We start from the raw sequence: 21263 nt of genomic DNA on the forward strand, positions 1-21263 counted from the left end.
ACTGGAGTGCCTCTCAAGAACAATAAAAAATTTAATCAAAATAATTGAAAGATAATAAATTATTATTTTTTTCAAATGATAGAGTTACCTACATTAAAATCCTACACCCCCCAAATAATCTACTACACAATGATTTTTCTAGAAAGCATATCCTATCTAATAAAAGAGAAACATGGTAATTAGCGTACAACCGCTACCCTTCCCATTGGCTAATCAGGGCAATATGCAAGTTAACTGCCAGCCAAGATGGCGGCCGGCAGCCAGGCAGCTTGAAACTAACATGAGGCTTGCTTGCTTCAGTGACAGAGGACTCCAACGTTCCCCACCTGCCACTGCAGGCCTCTGAGCTGCAACTCTGAGCGTGACTGAGGGTGGCATCACAACCTCCCGATGGCCCTGCTCTGTGCATGACAGGGGGCGGTGCCCCAACTCCCCAATCGGCCTTGCTCTGAGCCCGACCAGGGGCTGCACCTAGGAATTGGGCCTGCCCTCTGCCACCCGGGAGCAGGCCTAAGCCAGCAGGTCGTTATCTCCCGAGGGGTCCCAGACTGCGAGAGGGCACAGGCCGGGCTGAGGGACCCCCCTCTCACCCGAGTGCACAAGTTTTTGTGCACCGGGCCTCTAGTATTTAAATAAATGTATGAGAGGAAGAAAGCAAGGGAAAGAAATATTCTAAGGTAGATGTGTGAGGGGGAAGAGAAGGATGATTGAAAATGGGATAATCAAAAAGGAAAACACTAAAAAATATTTTTCATTAAAGAGGAGTCCAGGGGGCATTTGAGAACTTTGCTCCCCAGCATATGTGGTCAGTTTGACTCAAACCCATAAAACTTTTTAACAAATGAGTCTTGAAGGCACTGATGGTAATAGCATTCTGTGCAAGGAGGAGTACAATAAACTCAACTCCATGTTCCTGAGGTCTTCAAATTAAAAAAGGAGTGGGAGGCAAGTCATCAAGTTTGTTTTCTGAAACAAATACCTTCAACATTCTTGGCTCATGTTAATTTTTTAAAGAATTTCCTTCCCTCCCTTCATCACATCTCCTAAATCATGTATGAAACTTTTTGTCCTGATTGATCACTAGATTTGTGTTCTCCCGCTCATCTGTTAATATGGTTACTACAGCCAGTGCACTTCTTTCAAGCTCACCCAGCATTCAGAAGATTACAGTAGTTAAAAATGCAGACAAAAGGAGCTCTGAGGCACCAACAGATTGTGAATAAAACATTGCTAACTGAATGCCAGACTCTTAACAAAGTCAACACTGGTTTTCTGAAATCAACATCATTCAAAAACTTATGAGTAACATAGAAACTACTGAATAATTTTGCTTTTAATTTTCATCATAATCCTCACCAGAAAAAAAAGAAAGAAAAAAAACAGCATATGTCCCTATGTCTAGTAGGCATTCTTTACGGTGTATGTCCTGGGTAGTAGAAAACATAGATAAGAGGTAATAGAACAGATATATGTGTTGGTGTGTGTGTGTGTGTGTGTGTGTGTGCTTGTCTGTGGTAGAGAGATTGCAAGGAATGGACTGGAGAGCATTATGCTAAGTGAAATAAGCCAGTCAAAGACAAGTACCATATGATTTCACTCATATGTGGAATCTAATGAACAAAATGAACTAACAAGCAAAACAGAGACAGACTCATAATAGAGAGCAGGCTGACAGATGTCAGGGTGGAGGGGGCTGGGGTGGGGGGTTATTGAGCAAAAAAAAGAAAAGAAAAAAGAAAGGGAACAAACTCATTGACACAGACAACAGTGTGGTGATTGCAGGGGTGGGCAGTTGAGAAGGGTATGTGGGGATAAATGGTGATGGACAAAGACTTGACTTTGGGTTGTGAACACAAAATACATTGTACACATGAGGTGTTGTAGAACTGTGCACCTGAAACCTGTAAATTTTTTCTTAAACAGTGCCACCCCTTTTAAAAAATGTAAATAAGGCGGCAGGGCTGAGAGGGAGGGGAGCGGGCGTTTCGAGGTGACTGGGACTGGGGAGAGGGAGGGAGGGAGTCAGGCAGGTGGAAGGGCCGGAGGCCTGGCTTGATGATGGAGATCCAGGTGTGCACCCAGCTGTATGGATGCAGTCCCTGGGGAAGGGCTGGGCTCACCCCGTGCCCCAGGTTCGGTGGTGGCAGCTGCTGCCCTGTGCAGGCAGGAGTGACTGGGGCCATCCTCTCCCCTGGAAACAGTTACTGATGCAATGGTCTTTAAAAAAGATCTGGTGTAGTCACAGTGTCCCTTTTTAAAAATTGATAATTCTAGGGTTTAAAGCAAGGTCTGAGATGTCATCCGAGCCAGGTCCAAGGCCACCACTTAGGGCTGGGGTCACACTGAGGTTGCACGGGGAGCCTGGGCCTCATGTCCCAAACCCAGGACTTTTCTTGCCGTGAGATGCTGCTGATATGCATGCTACAGAGCTCACTTTACCACTGTTTAAATCTGCACCTGCTTCATTTTGCAGGAAGCAGAAATTGAGTAAATGAGTAATATGAAGTCCAATAGAAGCCCACTTTTTCTTATGTCAAGTCAGGGAAGTAAAAGCAAACCATCGCTGTCTTTCCTCAGGGATATTCTTTGTTTTATTACCTGAGACACCCAGCTTTTCCAACACTCATGATTCCAGAAGGGAAATCGCCCTAGAGGAAAAGACCCCATAGAAGTTTGTCAAGCTGCAGAACTAAAAAAAATGCATCGAAGTCCATTGTTTTGTTTTCCAACAATGTGCCAGATGCTAAACTTGCCCGCCGGGTGTGTAGTCTATGACTTCAACCGGCACCTCGATGACATGTGTGCTAACCACGATGACATCACTCCAGCAGCCCCAGGCACTGCGGCTTCACAAATGCCAATGTGTCCCCTGTAGAAGTAACCGATACTGCCTTGGAAGATGTAACACCAGAGAGGTGGTCACCATCCAAGACAAACTTAACCCCTGACCAAAGCAATTCAGCTAAAATGGGCTTAAAAAAGCAGATCAGTCCCTACTTTAAAGGTACTGATGACCTGGTATGCCAAAACCAAGATGATGAGCTGATATCTCGGAATGTCAAAGTCATTTCTTTGGGAAGCCTGTCATCTCAATTATCCAAAAGATACATAAAGGTGAGAAGATCCATAGAGAAGAACGAGGCCTTTGTCCGTCACACTTCACCGAGTGCCTCAGCCACAGTGGTCAGGATGGTTGAGAACTGTGCAGAGATGGAGAACAAGGATCAGGGTTGGAGAACAGTTCCCAAAAGGAAAACGTATTGACCCGTGATTCTCTTACGGAGCAAAATACTGTCGAAGGCACTAGGCTAATGGTAGCTGTGAACCAAAAGTCTCCCCAGGACTGTGGGAGGTCCACCCTGACCCCTGCCTTCCCAGACAACGCTCCTGCGTCATCCCCGGAAGTAGCTCCTGGGAATAAAGTACCATCTACTCCGGAAGGCAGTCTTGCAAAACAGGAGAGGATCAAACAAGTGGATGGTGAAGGTGTTGAAGCATGTGAGGCAGGTATTGGTGAAGAAATCCAAATGCCTGTGGCTTCGGAATCGAAAACACAGTTGTCACATTGGGAGGCACAATCTCAAATTTCTACGCGTGACGCTTCTAAGTGGAGTAACATCCAAACATTTCCTCTAGAAGGTGACAATGGCTTAAAGAATGAAATTGCTTGCGAGGTTCTTAGCTGTGATGTTCTGGTGAAACAATGCCAGCGCCGCTCAGTCACCCTTATACCCTCGGAGTTTCCTGGTGGTGCTGGGAGCCGTCTTTGAGAATGAAGACGACAGGATGCTCTTCGATGAGCAGAAGGGAATTGTCATCAGTTATCAGAGAGTGGTCAGAAGTTATACGTCAGACTTTTCCAATGTAAGTTCAGCTGGATTAAGATGCATAAATTGGAATATGAAGAGATCGCCCCGGACTTAATGGCTGTGGTTGGAGACTTGGAGCAAAGCGGGCTTCCTGCAGACAGAATTCGAATTGCAAGAACTCCCTGAAGTGCTTCAACTACTTTCTGATCCTGACCTAAGAACCCTGGCAAAGACCTTGGCTTGGGGAACCCCAGGGGGCAGAAGCAGCAGCTGGTCAGGCCTGCCTTGCTCAAACTGGCCAGACAGCCTTCCGTCTGTATTTGGGGCAAGAACCCGCCCGGCATTGAAACAGTGATCTTAAAAAGAGCCAAGGACTTGGCGGGCCCATCACTGAGAGTGTGCACAGGCCCCCGGACGGTGTTTTCCGGGGCCCTGCTGCTCTTCTCCCGGACTGACTCCCGAAGAGGAGGAAGCTGCCTGCCGGGGGGGGGGGGGGGGGGGGGGGGGGGCAGCGTCAGCCAGGACACAGTCAGTCAGAAAACCCGGTTTTCCAGGACAGAGATGCCCTCAGCAGGTATGCAGCCTCCACCCACCTGCTGAGTGGCAGGCATTGCTGCTGCAGTGGCAATGGCTGCTGGGAGCTGGAGGAATCTCAGGAGCGCTCTCAACATGCCGGGAGGGATCGGAAAGAGCTAAAGGAGCTGGAAGAGCTGGTGCTGGACCATCACAGAACACCCTTCCCTGAGGAACCACGAGGACTTGCCTCTGTTTCCGCGGTGCTTCACCGTTCGGTGGATTTATACCAGGATCCTGTCTCGGGCCGTGGAAATCTTGCAGCGACTCCACAGGTATGAGGAAGCAGTCAGGGAACTTGAGGACCTTTTGTCCCAGAAAGTCTATTGTCCCGACAGCAGAGGCCGATGGTGGGACGGGCTGGCTCTCAACCTCCACCAGCACTTAAAACGCCTGGAACCCGGCAATCCAGTGCCTCACAGAAGAGCTGGTGGACCAGATGAGGACGGGGCATCGCCTTTCGCTGTATCAGAGAGCCGTGCTCCTCAGGGCGTCCCCGAGCTGCCGGAGGTACAGGCACCTCCTCCAGCAGCTGCCCGAAGTCACCGAGCAGGATGTGAAGCCCGCGACCATCACGGCCAGCGGGCTGTGCCTGCAGCTCGAGATGGGCACGTCCATGTTTGTGATGCAGGCCGGGGGCCCACCACCCCGCGCCACAGTCCTGTGCTCCGTGCAGGCGCTGGTGCGGGACCATTACAGACACGGCGCCTTGGACCAAGGAGTTCACAGGGAAGGGCCCACCTTTAGGGTGCTATTTGGCCTCCTCCCGTGGGATGTCATTTTCATGGGGGGGTGGGGGGGGATTCCAGACCAGGCTTTCCCGCTGGACTTGTGCACAGACAGCTTCTTCGCAAGCAGGCGGCCCACTGCCAAGGCCAGGCCAGGCTGATCCACACTGTCCCACGGAGCAAGCCTTGGTGGCGGCCACGTGTCAGCATCCACTGTCAGCTGGGAGCGCTTAGCTTCTCTGAAGCAAGCCCAGGACTCGTTTTCTGCCTTGGGGTGGTGGTGGGGGGGGACCCATCCTGACGGGGAAGGTGGGGCGGTGCTGGCACCTGGCTGCGACTTCTGCTCAAGCTGGTGGAAGTCAAAGGCCCCAGTGACGCCTTTCCCATAAGCAGATGATATGGCTGGATGCACTGCAGAGGCTGTGTCTACCACGTCGATGAAGTTGGAACTAAGAGCAAAAGCCATAACTAAGAGCTGTGGGGTTGGGAGTCTCTGGTCATACATGGGTCTACGATTCTCAAAAGCATGAGAGTGATTATATTTCATTTAATTTTGATTTTGATATTGTCAGTCATAAATCTGATGATAATTTTTGTTAAAAAAATGTAAATAAGAAAACAATTCCTGGGAAGAAAAGAGTACTAGCTAGGTAAGACATTTTGAATAAAAGTCGAAGTCAAGAAGATGCAAGGTTTCTTGAGCCTTAACACCTACTATATTATGAGAACCTTGCTAAGATCTACTACATTGTATTGAATGTCTCACCAGAGCAGAACCAAGTAGATATACAAAACAGCACAAGAGCAATGTCAATTTTTGAGACAAAAATCTATGTATTGTTGAATTCTAATGAGGGAAAGAAAACCAGGAAAAACAGAATAATTTGGATGAACAGAAGAACAAACAGCAACATTCATGATGGCTAATACTAATTTAAGACAATTGCTCAACATATTTGCTTAATAAGTAGTAAAAAGATAAATTTTGACAGATACAATTAGGTAATTTGATAGGGTTTTAAATGGAAGGGATAAAATTTCCTATTGATCCTACAGGGCAAGAATTAAATACTTTTTCCTGTAAAACTTGGTATTATTGTTATAAAATGTTGCTGGTGATATAGTTCACTCTGCCATACTAGGTTGGCTCTCATTACATGACTTCTTAGAGGAAAACGTGTATCAGCTCTGATGGGGCTCAGGATACATTGTCCCAAAATATGGGGAATATTGAATATTTTAAACAGAAACAAGAGGGTTGCCGGGGTCCAACCCCAGCGGGTCCAGGGGTCCCCAAAGGTGTGGACGGAGTCGGCGAAGAAGGAATGACATGGAGACAGCGTTCAGTTGATCAGCAGCCTAGCCAGGATCTCTAGCCAGGATCTCCAGCCAAGTTCTGGTCTGGATCTCCAGAAAGGTTCTGCTTCAGATCTCCAGCCAGGTTCTGTGGCCATGTTCCCTCGCTAGGTTCTCCAGCCAGGTTCTGTCCAGGTTCTCCAGCCAGGTCCAGTCACCAGGTTCTAGTCAGGTTCTCTTGCCATGTTCTATAGTCAGGTTCAGTCCAGGATCTTTTGCCATGTTCTCTCCAGTGAAGTTCTTCTGTCTCCAGGCTCCGTGTAGGTTCTGTCTTCTGAATTCTGTGTTCTAAGTTCTGAGTCTTTCTGTCTTCTGAATTCTGTCTGTTGTTGTCTTGTTGCATCTGTATTTATACCAGTTGATTCCAATCCTATCAATCTCTATTCCAAAGGTTAGGGCGTTTCTTATCTCCATTCCAGGGAGTAAAGATTATGTAGCTTAAGCATGATTGTTCATAGTTAAAGTGATTAATTACCCACCTGGCACTTAGTTGAGGGGTTTTATTCCCTCCCTAACTTCAGGGGGAAATCCCTACCTGGGGATTCAACCTTTCTCGGAGAGGTGACCTTGGTTAAAACACAGCACCAAGAAGGTGAGCAAACATATTAAGAACCGTATGCCATATATGCCAAGTCCCTTGAAACAGCAAGGATGGACCGGCTCCCAGCAAGGGTCACTCTAATCTCCTCCCTACTCACTCTTCTACCCTGAAACACCTCAGGGAAGGTCCCCTCCCTATAGCCAGAGGAAGGAAGCATCCTTGTCTCTGAAGACAAAAGGACACCAAGAAGAATCTGCATGAACAGGTCTTGCTAAGTTTTCCCCAGTTTACAATTGCCTCGTGTTCCTTAACCTCTTATATATTCCTCCATGACTGTGCAATCTTCATAAACGTAGCATGAAGAACTCGGGTCTGTTTCATTATGTCTTTATTTCCTCCTGAAGGCTCCTGTGTCATGTAAGACATATATTAAATAAATCTATATCCTTTCTTTTTGTTAATCTGTGTTTCCGTTTAATTTTCAAACCCAGTCAGCGACCCTGAGAGGGTTGAGGAAAACTTTTCCTCCCCTTCAGCTCTTAGTGCCTCTGGTCAGTGGTTTTGTTGTTCCAGGTGGACATGATAAATTATTTAATGTAAATATTTTCCTCTTTGCATTATCTTCCCAAATCTGGCGTGGATTTTGGTCTCTATCCACAATCTTAGTTTCATTGCATTTCTACAAGCTTTACTTGTCCTTCTCTCTACCTTATAAAATTTTATTGCCATGAGGTATTCATATTCCCTTTGTAAACCTCCTCAAATTCTTTTGTAGGAATGTAGATTTTAATAGTTGATAGAAAGAGGAAGGAATTGAAAGGGGGAAAGATAGGAGGAAGGAGATGTTTTGGAAGCTATGCATGATCTGGCAGCATGTTATTAGAGAATGAAGAAAATTGATATTGAGCAATCAGGTAAGACATTACAATAAACCAAGTCGCTCTGAAGAAAAACTGGATTAGCAATGTAGCAGAGTGAAAAATGTATGACTGAAAGACCAAGTATTAGCAAAAGAATAAACAGAAATCTATTGTTAATTGCCTTTTAGAATTGCTCATCAAGTAGATTTGAAGATGTTCTAAAATATAAGCCTATAAAGTAAAGGGGAAAAATTATCACTTGCATATAAAATTTTAAAAAATGGAATATTTGTATGGGGAGCACATCTATAAGAGAAAAATAATGAGATCTTTTGGGGGGTTATTTTATTAATGGTTTGACAACTTAATATTAAAAAAAACCAAACAGTCATGGAACTAAAACCCGAGGGGAGCAGTCAGGGTTAGAAGTCCAACTTGGGATGTCTGAAAATATAGAAGTATTTGAGCTGTGAAAATAGTGGAATGCAAAAAGAGGAGGGGGGGAAAAATACCTGTCCTTTGGGAGAGATCCAAGTTAATAAGAAAAAGGAAGAAAATACAGCAAAGAAAGCAGACAATAGCAAACATAGAAGAAAAATGAGAAGTTATAAGGCAATAAAAGTCAAAAGAGGGGAGTATTCCAAGACATGGATTATTTGTGATTGCTGTCAAAGACATCAGCACAGGTAAAATAAGTCAGGTGAATCAGAGAAGAGATTCTTGATTCTGCCCACAAAGTGGTTATGAATGACTATTAAACCAATCAATAAAATTTAAGCCAAAAGCTAAATTAAGAGAAAAAAAAGAAAAGAAAAGAAACAGGGTCTAAATCATAATCTGAAGAAAAAGGATAAAAAAAGTTTTGCTAGTAAACATGTAAATTTTATTTGCCTTTTGATTAATCATTAGCTGAATTATCATCAATATTCAATTTTGTCTAAATAGTTTTCTCCTTGACTCTTTTTAGATTTACTTATTTATTTATTTTAGTTAATCCTTGCCCAAGGATATGTTTCCCATTGATATTTAGAAAGAGTACAAGGAAGGGGGAGAGAGAGAGAGAAACCAGTGTGGGAGAGAAACATCAGTTGGTTGCCTCCCACACACATCCTGACCGGGGTGGGGATCGAGCCTACAATCGAGTTACTGCCCTTGACTGGAATCAAACCCACAACCCTTCATTCTACAGGTCAATGCTCTAATCACAGAGACAAACTGACTAGGACCATATTTACTTAAAGCTCAAAGAGGCTAAGGTCTATAACTAAATGTGGCAATGGTAATAATATCTACACTAATAAAAGAGAAACATGCAAACTGGTGTCACTCCACTACACCTACCCAATCAGAGCGACTATGTATGCAAATTAACCCAACAAAGATGGTGGTTAATTTGCATAAGCAGGTGCGGAGCCAAGACTGAAGGCTCTGGCCCAAGTGAGGACTGAAGAGGCTTGGCTTCTCCACTGCAGCCACAGCGGAGAAACCAAGCCTCGCTTGCAGCCTCAGCGGAGAAGCCAAGACTCACTGTGGCCACAGTGGAGAAGCCATCCTCAAGGCTTGGCTTCTCCCCTGCAGCCGGACAAAAGGCCTGAGTCCTGGAGGAAAACCGGTGCCAACAGCCAGGGGAAGGAAGGCCTATTGCGCGAATCTTCATGCAACAGGCTTCTAGTGTTAAATAAAAAAATAATTCATCTCAGCAATGTGTCCATTTACTCTCTGAGTTAGAATTAATTGTAAGTATTAACAAAAGAATACATATAAGTAATCAGTAGAAGAGTAATATATAGTTGACCCTTTAACACCAGGTTTAGGGGTAAAGACACCCCACACAGTCAAAAAACCTGTGAATAACTTTTGACTCTCCAAAAACTTAATTACTTATAGCCTATTAAGTACTAGAAGCCTGAGTGATAATATAAATAGTTGATAACACATATTTTGTATATTATACGTATTATATACCGTATTCTTACAATAAAGTATGCTAAAGAAAAGCAAATGTTATTAAAAAAAATCATAAGAAAGAGAAAACATATTTACTCTATTTTTTGAAAAACTAGAGGCCCGGTGCATTGATTTGTGCACCAGTGGGGTCCCTCAGCCTGGCTTGTGGCTCTCTGACATCCCCCAAGGGTTCCTGGATTGCGAGAGGGTGCAGGCCAGGCTGAGGGACCTCACCAGTGCATGAATAGGGCCGGGGAGGGACTGTGGGAGGGCTCCAGGGTGTGTCCAGCCCATCTTGCCCAGTCCTGTTCAGCCAGACCCCATCAGCAAGGTAACCTACCAGTTGGAGCATCTGCCCCCTGGTGGTCAGTGTGCATCATAGCTACTGGTCGAATGGCTGAATGGTCAAATGGTCGCTTAGGCTTTTATATATATACTAGAGGTCCGGTGCACAGATTTGTGCACTGGTGAGGTCCCCTGGAGTGGCCTGCAGGGATCAGGCCAAAACCTGCGGTCCAACATCCCCCGAGGGATATGGTAGTACGTGAAGCAGCAGGCAGTTAGGGAGGAGCCGAACCTGGGCCAGCACCACGCCACTCCCGCTCATCCACTGTGCCTGTCACCGCCTCCTCTTGGGAGGCTTGTTGCCACTCTGCTGTGGTCTCCACACGCCCATCCTAGGGTGATATCGGCATGTTCATGATCAAGAAGTGGCCGCGGGCTTGCACCCAGGCAGTCCAGATGCTGGTCCCGATCCTGATCCCAGTCTGGATGGGGGAGGGGCGTGCAGGGGGAGTGTACATGAGAGAGGCTCTTGCCGCTACAGCTGCACTCACCAGCCATAAGCCCAGCGTCTGGCACCTGTAGCTCAGCTGAGTGGTGCTCCTGTTGTGGGAGCACACTAACCACCAGGGGGCAGCTCCAGCATTGAGTGTCTGCCCCCTGGTGGTCAGTGAGCATCACAGCAAGTTCTCAACCAGTCACTTAGGCTTTTATATATATAGACTAGTGGCTCAGTGCATGAAATTCATGCATGGGGGTGGGGGGTGTCCCTCAGCCTGGCCTGCACTCTCTCCAATCTCGGACCCTTCGAAGGATGTCCTACTGCCGGTTTACAGGGATTGGGCCTAAACCGGCAGTCGGACATCCCTCTCACAATCCTGGACTGCTGGCTCCTAACCACTCACCTGCCTGCCTGATTGCCCCTAACCACTCTGCCTGCTGGTCTGCTTGCCTCCAACTGCCCACCACTGCCAGCCTCCTTGCCCCCAAATGCCCCCCACCAGCCTGATCACCCCCAACTGCCCCCCGTGCCAGTGTGCTCACCCCCAACTGGCCCCCCTGCCGGCCTGCTCGCCCCCAACTGCCCCCCCTGCTGGCCTACTGGCCCCCACCTACCCTCCCCACTGGCCTGCTCGCCCCCAACTGCCCCCCTGCTGGCCTGTTCACTCCAAATTGCCCTCCCCACTGTCCTGATCACCTCCAACTGACCCCCACTGATGGCCTGCTCATCCCCAACTGGCCCGCCTGCTGGTTTGCTTACCCCCAACGACCCTGCCCCCCCATCAGCCTGATCACCCACAACTGCCGTCCCATTCTGGCCTGATCACCCACAACTGCCATCCCTTCTTGGCCTCTAACCACCTCTACCTCGGCCCCACCACCATGGCTTTGTCCAGAAGAACGTCCGTAAGGTCTCCTGGAAGGTCTCCCAGTCTAATTAGCATATTACCCTTTTATAAGTATAGATAGAGGCCTGGTGCACAGGTGGGGGCTGGCTGGTTTGTCCTGAAGGGTGTCCCGGATCAGGGTGGGGGTCCTGCTGGGGTGCCTGGCTAGCCTGAGTGAGGGGCTGATGGCTGTTTGCAGGCTGTCCAAGTCCCCCAGCGGGGAACCTCACCCCATGGGGGTGTGGCCAGCCTGGGTGAGGGGCTGAGGGCTGTTTTCAGGCTGGTCACACCCCCTTCAGGGTGGGGTTTCCTGCTGGGGTGCCTGGCCAGCCTTGGTGAGGGGCTGAGGGCTGTTTTGGGGCTGGCCATGCCCCCCAATGACCCAAGCTCCCAGCCTCTCCTTTTTTTCTTTTTTTTTAGCACCTCCTTGAGCAGAGGCCAGGTCCAGCTAGAAGCAGGTATCTGGGATTTATTTATCTTCTATAATTGAAACTTTGTAGCCTTGAGTGGAGCCCAGGGCCAGCTAGAGCAGGTGGGAAGCTTGGCTTCCTCCATTGCCAGGGGCAACCCAAGCCTCCCACTTGCCCCAGCTCTGTGGCCACCGCCATCTAGTTGGGATAATTTGCATACTCATTCCTGATTGGCTGGTGGGTGTGGCTTGTGGGTGTAGCGGAGTGGCAGAGTGATGGTTAATTTGCATGTTTCTCTTTTAGTAGTGTAGATATAAAATCTCCACATACAAGTGGACCTGCTCAGTTCAAATATATGTTGTTCAAGGGTTGACTGTACATTGATTGATAGATAGAGAGATAATGATGATCCTTGAAAATAGCAATACCATTTAATTACTTGTTTGTTAGAGAAAAAGAAAGAAGAGTGAAAAAGAAATAGAGGGGGAAGAAAGGAGAAAGGGAGGAAGGAAGAAAAAATTCAGTGTGTAGTTTCAGTTATGTTACAATATTCAACTGGTTGAATATTTACCAATGAGTATTTACTAATATATAATTTGCAGACTCAGTGAGAGAAGTATCATAGAATTGAGGCAAAATAGATGTGTCTGTCTTCATACTCCTTACTGTCTGATTAACTCTTACTTATTCTTGAAGAGTAAATTTAGCAGTCATGCCTTACGGCGAGCCTTCTCTGCTCTTCACAGCCCCCCAAATCCTGACATAGTACGACTTCGGGGGGTCACCACACCACCTATGACAACATCTATTATTTTCTGTTGGAATTGCCTTTTTATTGAGATATAATTCACCTACAATAAAATTCAAACTTTTAAGGTATACAATGGTTCCTAGTACATTTACAAAGTTGTGAAACCATCATTAATATCTAATTCCAGAACATCTTATCATCCCCAAAAGAATCCCCATACCTGGTAGCAGTCATTCTCTGTCCACTCTTCCTTCAAACCACAAATCTACTTTCTGTCTATATAGAAATTTACTTATTCTGGACATTTTATATAAATGGAACTATACATTACATAGCCTTTTTGTCTGGCTTCCTTTGCTTAGCCTAATGTGTTCAAGGTTTATCCATGTTGTAGCATGTAACAGTAATTCACTGCTTTTTAAAAAAATATTTTTATTGATTTCAGATAGGAAGGGAGAGGGATAGAGAGATAGAAACATCAATGATGAGAGAGAATCATTGATTGGCTGCCTCCTGCATACCCCCTACTGGGGATCAAGCCCACAACCTAGGCATGTGCCCTTGGCCAGAATTGAACCTGGGACCCTTCAGTCCACAGGCCAATGCTCTATCCGCTGAGCCAAACCAGCTAGAGCAGTGATTCACTGCTTTTTATGGCTGAATGCTATTTCACTGAGTCTATATACCACATTTTTTAACCCATTCATCAGTCAATAGATACTTAGATTGTTTCAGTTTATGGCCACTATGAATAATGTTGCTATGACCATTGGAGTATAATTTTTTAAGTGAATCTATGTTTTCAGTTCCCTTGGGTACATACCTAAGAGTGTAATTGCTGAGTCATATGGCAACTCTATTGTCTAACTCTTTGAAGAAGTGTTTTTCATTTTATATTCCACCAGCAACATAACTGTCTTTCATTTATCTAACCCTCAAATTTCTTGAGACTAGGACTTAATTCATATGCTAGAGTATCCCCTGCACCTAACATAGTGCCTGATGCAGTATGGTTGTCTATGAGTATTTGTGAAGTGAATTACTAAATAGCCCAGAATAATTTTCTTAGCCTTATGCCTTCTTCTAGAAAAGTAATTATCAAAATGCCCCTTCTTGATATCTCTAACTTTCATCTATCCAGACTCTTTCCTCTATCAAACTATTATAAGTAATGACATACTCTTAGGTGCCAGCACTTCATGAAATGGGTGCTCTCTGATTGCTAGAACAGATGTGATCTAGTTGAGGCTGCTCCCTACACATTAGAGAAGTTAATGTAAGCTAATCAAATAGCAGAATCAAGTATTTCCAAGTTGGTACCGGTTGGTAAGCAGTCACATGTTCCTTCATATTTTCAAAGTGATCATCTAGCAAATATAGGCACAGGTCATGTGTGGCTCTAGAACACGCTCTCCTAGCCCAGCTGCCAATAACATACAATGGATCTGGCAGGGAAGGGAACAAAGTGACTCCCACATGGGGCAAGAGGAAACATATGGAGCCCACCCATTACAGAGGGAGGCTGAGAAGATCTGCAGATGAAAGGGCCTTCCAATTCTAGCAGCTCTGGGTAGGGATTAATCTCCCATGACTGGCACTTAAGTCCTCTAATGACTTCCAGCTCTGGCCAGTTAAAGCGTCTATTGCATAGAGTAAATATCCACTTTGATCCTCAAACACAAAATGGACATGTACATGGATAAAATTTACATTTTAAACATAACAAAACTCATCTTGATATGAAATAGGATACATCTCTAATAAAATATGAATATACGCTAATTCCTCATAAAATCTCACAAATATCTTCTTCCCTGGACAAATGAACATCTATATATATAAAAGCCTAAATGACCATTGCAACTGAACAGATGACCAAACAGGCTGCATGGGGCAACCAGGCCGGCAGGAGGCTTAGTGAGGGGCAACCAAAAAACTGAGCAGCAGGCTGTGTGGGGTGACCAGGCTTGCAGGGGGGGGGGGGCAGTGAGGGGTGACCAGGCTGTCAGGAGAGCAGTTAGGGCAACTAAGCCAGCTGGGTGGGGCAGTTGGGGGTGACCAGGCTGGCAGGGGAGGGGCGCAGTTGTGGGCAACTAGGCTGGCAGGGGGGGCAGTTAGGGGTTACCAGGCAAGCAGGGGGTGGGGCAGTTAGGGTCAATCAGGCAGGCAGGCAGGTGAGTATTTAGGAGCCAGTGGTCCCGGATTGTGAGAGTGATGTCCTGGGATCAGGCCTAAACCGGCAGTCAGACATCCCCCGAGGTGTCCCAGATTAGAGAGGGTGCAGGCTGGGCTGAGGGGACTGCCCCTTCCCATGCACGAATTTCATGCACCGGGCCTCTAGTTTATTGATATTTACAGAAGACTTCCTTACTTCCTTGATGTTTTATGCAAGACATATCACATTGTACACATGTACTTTGCATAATTTCAATTTTGTAAGAATAAAAGTTAAGTGTAATTCTGTGGAATACATTTTTGAAGCTTTAAATAAATTACCTGTGGTAAATAGAATGACCCCTCCAAGGATGCCCATGAATTCTTAGAACCTGTTAATATGTTACATTGCATGGCAATAGAGAGTTGCAGATGTAATTAAGGTCACAGACTTTAAAATAGGGAGACTATCCTGGATTATCTAGACAGACGCTGAGTGATCATATGAAGTCTTACAAGGAGAGATCTTTCTCTGACTAGAGTCAGGAAAGATGCTGCAGAGGGGAAGTCAGAGAGATTTGAAGGGCGAGGGAATCTTGACCCATTCTTGATGGTGGGAGACCCATGTGGAAAGCATAAGAAGGAATGGGCAGCCTGTAGGAGCAAAGACCAGTGACCAAATGACAGCTGACAAGGAAATCTGATCCCAATCCTATACTCCCAAGGAGCTAAATTTGGCCAGCCATTGAATGAGTGTGGAAACAGACTCATCCTCAGAGCCTCCAGGCAATAACTCTGTCCAGCCAGAATCAGGATTTCAACCTTGATATATTGAGCAGAGAATCCATCTGAGCCACTATACTCTGAATTCTGATCTACAGAGCTATGAATAAATAAATACAGTTGTGTTCTTTTAAGCTACTGTTTGTAATAGTGTGCTATGGCAGCAATAAAAATTAATATATTAATTAATATATTACCAAATATCAGTATATTAAATTCCAATATTCTATGGTTCTGAACTACAATAACCACTAGAACAATCAATTAAAACTGTACATTCCCAGAACCAATTTATATTCCACTACCAAATGCAATCCTATTAATAAAAGCCTATGTGGTTGTCACATCCTCATCTGTGATGTCCTCATGCCACAATGAGCTATCACCAGGAGGCTGTGTGCGCACCAGGCACACGTGGGTGGGCGGGGCTGTGTGCGAGTGTGGGTGGGTGGGGCTTTGATGCTGCATGCGTGGTGCAGAGGCGGGGCCGCGGCTCCAGCTTACCTTTTTGGGGAAATCCATCAAGGAGCCCCGGATGGGTAGGCAGGGCCTACCTCTTTGGGGAGATCGATTATGGGGCTCCTGCACTGTGAGAGGGCACAGGCCAGGCTGGGGGACCCCCCACCCATGCACAAATTTCATGCACCAGGCCTCTAACTTTTTATAATAAATAGATGATTGCTACTCATAATTACTGGATACTTCTTAAAATGATATCTAGGAACAATACACCTATTTCTAAGTAATTATCCTTTCCAACTTTTACAACTTTAACATTCATTTTTAAAAGGAAATAGATAACACTTTGTCAAGTCTTTATAAAATTGTTTTACCAGTTTCCTACAGTTCACTTTAGGTGTACCACTCCATAATATGTTCAATATATTTTATTAGATTCATATTTTATATAACCATATCTTAGTCACAGTAACAAAAGCCGGTGATCATTAATAGAGTTGAATAAATCAATGTTTACAAAAATGTGAGAACATAATGGTGCCAAGTCTCTACAGGTCTCAGAAGTACAACGAATTCTAAGGCAAAAGGCACTCATGACACACTTCCGGATATCTCAACTGCGACCCGCCATAACCAGTGCTTTCAAATTACAACAATGACAACAAAATGAGTTTTTCCAGGGGCTCTGCACTTACTATAAAATCTAGATTTGGAACACGGACACTTACTTTTTCTGAGTTCGCTCAGCCAGCCTTGCAATCTCAATAGCTGCCTTCCTTGTCTCAAAATCTTCCCTTTTCACCACCTCTCCAGTCCCTCGGTAGCCCAGCTCCACCAGCTGGCGGGCCAGGCCTTCATCCTACAGAGAATACCAATTGTTAGGTTTGTAGGAGAATTAGACATCTTATTTTATCCAGTGCATACTGATTAACTGTTTTAAATGAAATATCTAATGTATCACTTCAAAATGATATAAGATATATTAGATATGAAAAATTACAATTCTAACAATACTATATTTTTATAAACATCTGATTTGTCATCCCTTTCCCACAGATGTAAAATGAAAAATAAATCAATCACTAAGTTTTCTCAAAGGGATTAGAAGACAAAAGTCAGTTGTGTTTTTAATCAATTTATGAGAACAGCTGTAGATAATTAATAGAGAATCTTTAAAACAATAAAATTAGAGACAATAGTGCTCATACAAAAAAGACTTAAAAAAACAACAACAATCGCACAGAAACAGAATTGGGTTGCTTTCAGAAAATTCAACATTTCAGAGACTTGCTTCCTTGAAGTAAATTAACTGATGACACAGGGCATTATGACTTCAAACACAAAATAAAGAGCAGATGAATTTCCTATTTAAATAAAAAGATATTGTTTCCATATAATGTTGGCACCCATAAAAACAGAAAAGTAGAAACACAAGATGACCACAAAAGGCTTCAAATTGAAAAAAAAATTTTCCCACAATACGTTGGGCCTTTATATTTTAGTTACTTTGAGAATTGTCTCACACATATTTGTCACCTGCATAGCATATTAAAACATATTGTTTCCCATAGTTGAAGAGGTGTCAATTTATCTGAAGTTACTAATATAAAGACTAAAGTAGCCCTGGCCAGTGTGGTTCAGTTGGTTGGAGTTGGAAAGGAACCCTTCAGTGCATAGGTTCCTTTCTTGGTCAGGGCCCGTACCCAGGTTGTGGGGTTCAATTCCCAGGATCCTCAGTCGATCCCTAGTCCAGGCAGAGACAACCAATCGATGTCTCTTTCTCTTTCTCTCCCTCTCTCTTGTTTTCCCCCCTCTTTCTCAAAAATCAGTAAAAACATATCCTTGGGTAAGGATTAAAAAATCAAAAAGACTAAAGCATTACATAAAAATATGTATAATGTAATAATAGTCCTTATATGATCATCCGAATTAAATATAAAATACCTAAAATACAGTGAAAGCAGGATATATATCATTGCTAAAGACCCTTACTTAATACATCCCTGTTGAATGCAAGAACTGTCAAATAGGATTATCTGAAAAAGTATAGCATGCATGGTTAATAATCTATTCAACCCATAATGGCTATTTTAAAGTTCAAATTATTGGAGCAAAACCAAAAAATATATACAGTGGGGCCTTGACTTACGAGTTTAATTCATTCTGAGACCGAGCTCATTAAGGAGCTCGTTAACTCAAATTACTCTATCAACTCAATGCAAAAAATTGGCAGAGAGACAGCTGGTATCTCAAAAAACTCGTTAGTCGGGACACTCATAAGTCAAGGCCCCACTGTACTATCAACCTAGGAAATTGCTACTTTTCTTTGCTAAACATTAAAAGCAAATATACACTCTGTGTAGTAACGTGGATACATTTGCCAAGCTAATACAATGCAGAGCACCAGGTCTTGTCCAGGCTGTTTGCTTCTTTCTGACCTGTCCCCCTGCCTACTTTACTTGCCTTCCCTAGTCCCTTCAGTGTGAGCCACAAAACTGGGCAAATGTCTCCACCTAGTGGAATTCATATTTAATAGAAAAAGCAATTAAATATGAATGCCACAACACAAAATTTTGATGATTTGTGTGCAAATTTTCTTAAATATATTACTAAAAGTGAGTTTATGGGAAGAACTCAGCTCTGTGAGACGCTGAGGTCTTCTAGCAGAATAGAAATGGCTTGTAGTCGATAGAGTATTTTATATAGCAAAGACCATTTGAAAGTTGCTGTATTAATTTTGGGGGTAGTGAATTATGCATTCCTGTGTGCCTTACATGGGCCACACAAAAATTATTTGGATAGTTCTGCACTCATCTCCACTAATGTATATTGCAACGAATAGTGTGATCTACTTAGAAAACAAGTAGAGTTGAAGTTGGTTGCCTCACTTGATTGCCCTAACTGGTAGAATCGTGAGTCATCTCTCCGGTTTAAATGCTCAACTATCTTTAAAGAAATTGAGAAATAAAATATTTTTATCGATTTACATATTTAGCATTTCTGGGGCTTTCTATTCCTTTGTGTAGATCCAGGTCTTCTATGATATATGATTTTCCTCTCACCCAAAAATCTTTGTTTAACATTTCTTGTAGTTCAGGTCTGCTAACAACAAATTACCTTGGCTTTTGTTTGACTAAAAAAAAACATTTATTTCACCTTAATTTTTGAAAGACATATTTTCCGGATTATTAGTGCTGCAGGTTGACTTTTTACTTTTCAACACTTTAAAGATGTCATCCCATTGTCCCATGGCTGGTATTTTTTTTAAATATGTGTGTATTTATTTTTTAGAGAGAGAGGGAAGAAGGAGAGAGAGAGAGAAACATGGGTTGCCTTCCATATGCACCCCAACTGCCCATTCACCACCCACCAACCCACAGCCTGGGCATCTGCCCTGACTGGATTCAAACTGGTGACCTTTTGGTGCACTGGTCAATGCTCAACCAACTGAACCACACTGGCCAGGGCTATTTCTGAAGAGAAGTGTTCAGTCTTCCCTGTCTTTGTTTTATTCTACTCTAGAGACCTGGTGCACACAAATCGTGCACTGGAGGGGAAGATTCCTCAGCTCGACCTGTGCCCTCTCTCAGTCCGGGAGCCCTCGGGGGATGTCCAACTGACAGCCTAAGCCAACAGTCGGACATCCCTCTTGCAGTCCGGGACCCCGTGCTCCTTACTGCCCGCCTGCTTGCTGCTCCTTACCACTCAGCTCGCTGCTCCTTAGTGCTGCTGTGGAGGCGGGAGAGGCTCCCACCACCACTGCTGCGCTCACTAGCTGGGAGCCTGGCTTCTGGCTGAGCGGCACTCCCCCTGTGGGGGCGCACTGACCACAAGGGCGCAGCTCCTGCATTGAGTATCTGCCCCCTGGTGGTCTGTGTGCATCATAGTGACTGGTCGTTCTACCATTTGATTTGCATATTAGGGTTTTATTATATAGGATAGGGGCCTGGTGCATGAATTCATGCACTGGTAGGGTCCAGCTGGCCCACCCCTGATGGTGGCCATCAGAGGCAGGCCAGCTGGGGTGAGGGACCGTGGGCGGCACTAGCCAGGGCGAGGGGGTCACAGACAGTTTGCCGGCCAGCCCTGCCCCCAATCAGAGTGGGATGCCCACTCTGGGGCAGAGCTGGCCGGGGGTAGGGGCTACAGGCTTTCTGGTCATTCTGCCATTCGGTCAATTTGCATATTGCCCTTTTATTATATAGGATGTGTCCTACTTTACAATCCTTTAAGAATTTCTATTTATTACTGATTTTCAGAAGTTTTAAGATATTCCTTGAAGTGATTTCTTTGTTTATTCATTTATTCTGCTTAGAATTCTTAGTACTCCTTGGCCCTATAAATTTACTGTTTTCACAACATTTGAAACTTTTACTCATTAGTTTTTCCAATATATTTTATTCCCTACTTCCCTCTGATTCTTCTGTGATTATACTTACATTTTTGTGGGAGTTTTTTTTTTTTTTTGAAGGAAAGCATATCATTTTTTTATTAAACCTAATAGTTTGGAGTATAATAGTTCATTTTAGTAAAAACAAGTGATTACTTGTTAGACAAAGTATGTAAACAAGGCAATAATCTTTTATTAATTGTTAATGTGTTGTTGTTTTTTTCTCATGTGATCATGAGTCATTAACATTTGGATGTTTGAGGTTTGGGAGTTTTAGCTATAGGGAGGCATCATGTAAAACAGAACCCAGAGACAGACACCCTGAAGAGAAGGCTTCGTTACTCTACACGAGCTGTAAGACATGTGGCAATGCCAGGCCCAATCCAGTGGGCAGCAAATGTGGAAGTCTTCATTCTGAAGAGATGGCTATATTTTACTGGGACAATTTTAGAAACCTCCCAGTTGCTGGAAGAAACACCTAACCCTAAGGATGTGCAATAGAAGTGTGCCTTTGGGTTGCTCTGACTTTGGATCTTGGCAGACAGTTCCTCGTCAGAAGCCAGCAGGCCAGTGCCCGAGCCCTACAGGTTCCTGGAAAGCTATAGATTAGTGGCTATATTTGCACAGTTCACTCCCTGTACTGGTTTCTGCTGTACCACACACACACATACACATACACACATGATGTGAGGGTAGACCAGGATTGGGTTTTGTTCATGGAGGGGTCTGGGACAGGGGGCAACTGGGGCAGCCAGGTGTTTCTCATCTGAAGAAGAAAAAAAAGAAAATGCTTGTGGCCACTGGAACGCTTGATATTGCCCCACAGGCTTCT

General features: G+C 44.6%; 1 protein-coding gene and 1 pseudogene across 1 annotated transcript in view; one reads left to right on the forward strand and one right to left on the reverse strand.

The window, feature by feature from the left end:
- Positions 1-21263, reverse strand: part of CFAP299 (cilia and flagella associated protein 299) — a 554285-nt gene that overhangs the window by 524827 nt on the left and 8195 nt on the right. Inside the window, exon 2 of the mRNA XM_059681982.1 lies at positions 16770-16900. Coding sequence (XP_059537965.1) covers positions 16770-16900 — 131 coding nt within the window. The remainder of the gene's footprint in view (positions 1-16769; positions 16901-21263) is intronic.
- Positions 2626-5271, forward strand: LOC132243003 (fanconi-associated nuclease 1-like; annotated as a pseudogene).

Source organism: Myotis daubentonii, chromosome 1 (assembly GCF_963259705.1).
Source record: "Myotis daubentonii chromosome 1, mMyoDau2.1, whole genome shotgun sequence".
NCBI classification, from domain to species: Eukaryota; Metazoa; Chordata; class Mammalia; order Chiroptera; family Vespertilionidae; genus Myotis; species Myotis daubentonii.